The sequence below is a fragment of the Gymnoscopelus microlampas genome, assembly GCF_963454915.1.
Source record: "Gymnoscopelus microlampas genome assembly, chromosome: 16".
Lineage (NCBI taxonomy): Eukaryota > Metazoa > Chordata > Actinopteri > Myctophiformes > Myctophidae > Gymnoscopelus > Gymnoscopelus microlampas.
In genome coordinates this window covers 14,289,523-14,294,394 of record NC_139953.1, presented here as the reverse complement: position 1 = coordinate 14,294,394, position 4,872 = coordinate 14,289,523, and the positions used below count along the sequence as shown (strand labels likewise).

At 39.6% G+C, this 4,872-nt stretch overlaps 1 protein-coding gene across 1 annotated transcript in view; it reads right to left on the bottom strand.

The window, feature by feature from the left end:
- mfsd2b (MFSD2 lysolipid transporter B, sphingolipid) overlaps window positions 1-4,872 on the bottom strand; it is a 28,468-nt gene extending 23,596 nt beyond the window's left edge. The window contains exons 1-2 of the mRNA XM_084081690.1: window positions 4,778-4,872; window positions 3,131-3,493 (exon numbers count right to left, since the gene is read on the bottom strand). Coding sequence (XP_083937816.1) covers window positions 3,131-3,475 — 345 coding nt within the window. The 5' untranslated portion in view covers window positions 3,476-3,493; window positions 4,778-4,872. The remainder of the gene's footprint in view (window positions 1-3,130; window positions 3,494-4,777) is intronic.

Here is a 4,872-nt window from a genome sequence, read left to right as displayed (position 1 = left end):
ATGAATGCATTCTTCAGCAATAAATGCACACAAATAAGGTCAGCCATTTTCTTTATTTTTTTTTATTAGATACATTACAAATCATATGGCTGATGATAACTTACAAAGCTTTGATGTGCTTTTTAGTATATTGAAACCTTCACTGAGGTGAAATTATTTTTGCAATATGCTGTTTTTATTTTGAGTCACCTAAACAATAGATAAAGAATAAGCAGAAAACCTTTTTGTAATCTGTTTATATATCGAAATGAGTGATACTCATACATTCAGAGTAAAAATAATTATATATATATAATATATATATATATATGTATCTATATATATATATATAGAGAGAGAGAGAGAGAGAGAGAGAGAGAGAGAGAGAGAGAGAGAGAGAGAGAGAGAGAGAAGAAAGAGAGAGAAAGAGAGAGAGAGAGAAAGAGAGAGAGAGAGAGAGAGAGAGAGAGAGAGAGAGAGAGAGAGAGAGAGACAGAGGCATTTTCACGAAGCTTCCCTTTAACTAATAGACTGGAAAGCATTTACTTCAAAGGATCCTATTTATGTTGCAATCAAGAGCCGAAAATTCTATAGAGACAGAATGAAAAAAGTAACCCTTCCTTCCGTCCTTCCTTTCTTCCAACAACCTGGAGCATTTACCGTAAGTCCCCTTACATTCATAAACTTGTTTGCTCAAATTTCTGATTGATAGTCTGCAATGCCATGTACTCACAAGTTTTGAGACAAGACAATCCCCGATTTGTATACAACCAGTCCCACCAGTCTCACCAATGGCACCACTCCAACCAGTCTCATAACAGTATTCTACTTAACTGTACATCCTCATCTATGACAATTACTGAGAAAAAATACAATAGCAGAACCGCACTGTGACGCAGTAACTGCCAAGATGTTTTTGATGAAACACACAAAAGACATCTCAAGGTTTTCTTTTCCGGCTTAATAGCATCATTTAGAGAATGGTTTGACTTTAAATTCAGTTCATCACAGAGATAAGCCCTTCATCCTTGTTATAAGCCTTTCTTATCCTCTCGAGGGAAGCTGCCTGTTTCTTCGTCTTAATTTGTGACAGAATGGTGATGCTTATTTGTAACAGCCTATGGCAGTTCACAGGGTTGTATTCGAGCTAAATACGTGCTAAAACGGTTATAGGAACTGTGGCGCATGATGCAGCACAACTCCTTCACTGCACTTCATTAGCTTGTACCATTTATATACAGTATATACGTACTGTATACAGTAGTACGAACAGATGCAGTGTTCTCATGACTTATTTTTATAAAAAGATTTGTTGAGGATAGCTTGGAGTGCAATAATTTCACAGCATGCAAGGTTGCTACCAGCTGTGGTGTGTGTGTGTGTGTGTGTGTGTGTGTGTGCATGTGACGACAACAGACACTTTGAAACCCTGAAGCAACACAATATCCTCTTAGCTAATTTCCATTCACCGTGAGACAATATTAAATGTACTGTATGTACTGTACAGCTATCTTGATAAAGGGACAGTAGTACACACAGCATGTACCGTAGCATTGCCTCTCTGTAGTTCCTCTGCTACAACTGCCCTTGAGCCATGTGTGCTCAGGAACGACATCAATAAGTAAGCATTCCATTTATTCACATTCCTCCTCACGCACAGCGCGCTGACACACAGGCACGCACAGTCACCCACTTCCACAGACCTGGCTGCCACTGTACTGTATGTGCCTTCCAATGGCAGTCACCCTCTACAGCAGTCGTTCTCAATTTGGGGTTCGGGGACCCCCAGGGGTCCTTGGGTGGGATCCAGGGGGTCCGCATGCAGCAAAATGGGGAACAGTCACTTTTAAATAGTGAAATAGTGAAAATAGATGCTCTAGTACGAGATACAAGTGAGCTTGTAGATCGCTTATTTTCACTATTTATGCACATTTTTGCTTAGAATTACATTCCCAAAATAGGGATGCCATTGAAAGTGGTTCACTATTGTTTCAATGGCTTGAAGTTAGTCCAATGAGAGATGTATAATAATGACTATTCAGATCATAGGGTCTCTCCACAGAATAGACAGTTGTAGAATTATCTAACAACAAAACATCTTCTCTTATCGGTCCTTGACATGAACATCTTTGGAGAACCTCTGCTCTACAATTATACGTTGTTATGAAGTTTTTCAGAAAACTTAGGTCAGGATTTACAATGTGTTTTTAGAATCGGCCTCAGGTCTAAATGGGTTAAACCTAAATCTTCTAAAATAGTGAAAGAACAGCAGACTCATCTGTTATTCTGCAAACATAAAGTGAGCCTGTTTCCCTTCACTGTATCTGTCCTATTATACTCATGATTAGAAAGGACTTTGATGTGTGAAACGTTCAATGATGTCTGACAAAGAAAGCAATCCTCATCATCATCAGGCAAGTAATCCCATCAGTGGTTCCTCAAATGACTGCAATTCACTTCCAGTCATTCAAGCAGATTAATTGGGAGTTTACACCTCCAAAGGAAACAATGAACCTGATTAATGACATCGTTAGATAAGCATCAGGACACTATCTCAACCCCCTATTCCGCCACGCCTGAAGTCACTCATAGATTGAGTAATATACACCGAAACTGCTCAATGACAAACACCAAAGGCAGGTTACATTTTTATACTGGAGGATTGCACAACATGGGCTGATCTACTAATATAATAATAGAATGCCATGCATGTGCTTGACGAGAAATATATGATATGATTCAAACTCCCTGTCAAATGACTCTCCCTCTAAGCAAAGCAATACATGCAGAACTCCACACACACAGTACATGACTCATCTATAATAAAAATGCTCTAAGAGGGGTGTAAAAAACCCATAAAACAGAAAAAAAAGATGGGCACACCGGTATGTGACCGGATTGTCCATGGACCACATACCTGTAATTGAAACCTCACTGGTTCAAGAGACCTGTGTCCTTCCCCATTTTTGCCATGAGTTTGCAGTCTCTATACTGTCTACTATCTAACTCCAGCAAAAACTGACACATAATATGTACTGTATACACACACAAATATAACTCCATTTGGTTCCATTTGTACACTCTAGAAGTTATAATGATAAAAAATAAAATAAAATAAAAAACACACTAAGAAGGTAAAGGTCCTCCTTACCTCTTGTGGGGGTTTGGTGAACGGTGGGTCGGGGGGTTTGATGAGCTTGCTTGCTGAGCTGAGTGTTCCTCTGTCTCCCTTCATGGCTGACATGCTGTGTGTGAGCCGGGGGCCGATGTGTTTCTGAGACGCTGTGCTGTTGAACTGAGTGTGACTGTGACTCCGCGTGGGAGCTAGAGGTCGAGGGGCGAGCCTCTGGGCGTGCGTCGGAGGCTGAAACTGGCTGTGGCTCTGGCTGCGCGTGTGTGTGTGTCTGTGTGCGTGTGTGTGAGCGTCGGGCCCCAGGGCAGAGGCTGGGAAATCCTCCTGCTCGTCTGTGACAGCTCTGCTGCTTTCTGATGCCATTTACACCACCGCTCTGTTCTGGAACGACACCAGGAGGGCAGAGTCACATCAGATGCTATAGACACACACACACACACACACACACACACACACACACACACACACACACACACACACACACACACATACACACACACACACACACACACACACACACACACACACACACACACATAAATACAGACATGCAGTAGGCACACATAAAGACATACATGCGTGTGCACACACACACACACGCACGCACGCACGTGCACACACACACACACACACACACACACACACACACACACACACACACACACACACACACACACACACACACACACACACACACACACACATTGATAAATACTGGACAGACAGACAGACATAGTATGGTACATCCATACCATTTCATGAATACAAGCATGTCACATTATACATATTTGATTTGATTTGATTCTGGTAAAATATATAATCACAATAAGTAAAATCACAATATAACGTAAAGCCAGGATAAAACCTTAAAGCATTACATATATATATATATATATATATATATATATATATATATATATATATATATATATATATATATATATATATATATATATATATATATATATATATATATATATATATATATATATATATATATATATATGTATATGTATATATATGTATATGTATATATATATATATATGTATATATATATGTATATATACATATATATGTATATATATACATATATATGTGTATGTATATATACATATATATGTGTATATATATGTATATATACATATATATACACATGCAAACTTCATACATGCACATAGGGCACATTCACAGACATGGACACACACACACACACACACACGCGCACGCACACGCACACACACACACACACACACACACACACACACACACACACACACACACACACACACACACACACACACACACACACACACACACACACACTAACAAACAAACACACCGAGCATAAGGTAACCGCTCAAGGCTCAAACAATAATACTGTAATGCCATTTAAGGTTATCATAGTTGATTCAGATTCACTGATTCATTTAAAGTTAGCCTTTAAAATATATAGTGCAGGGCTGTATGCTACTGCATCTTCTAGCATTCTATAGGCTATGGTTCCCTACTGTAGATGCAGACGGGAGTCAGTCCAGATGTGTGTCCCGTATCGGGATTGTTTTTGGTTGAACGCTCCGTTATAAGTGCATCACCGTGCACGTGTGTGATGTAAATAATAACTATGCACCGAAAAAGGAATAAAGAGAAGCCAATGCATGACTTACCTCGTTGTGGACGAAGAAAAAACAGTCGTTGCCAGGACAGACGGTCAATCAGAGATATGATCAGTCAGTCAGACGGAGTGGATGATGAGGAGACT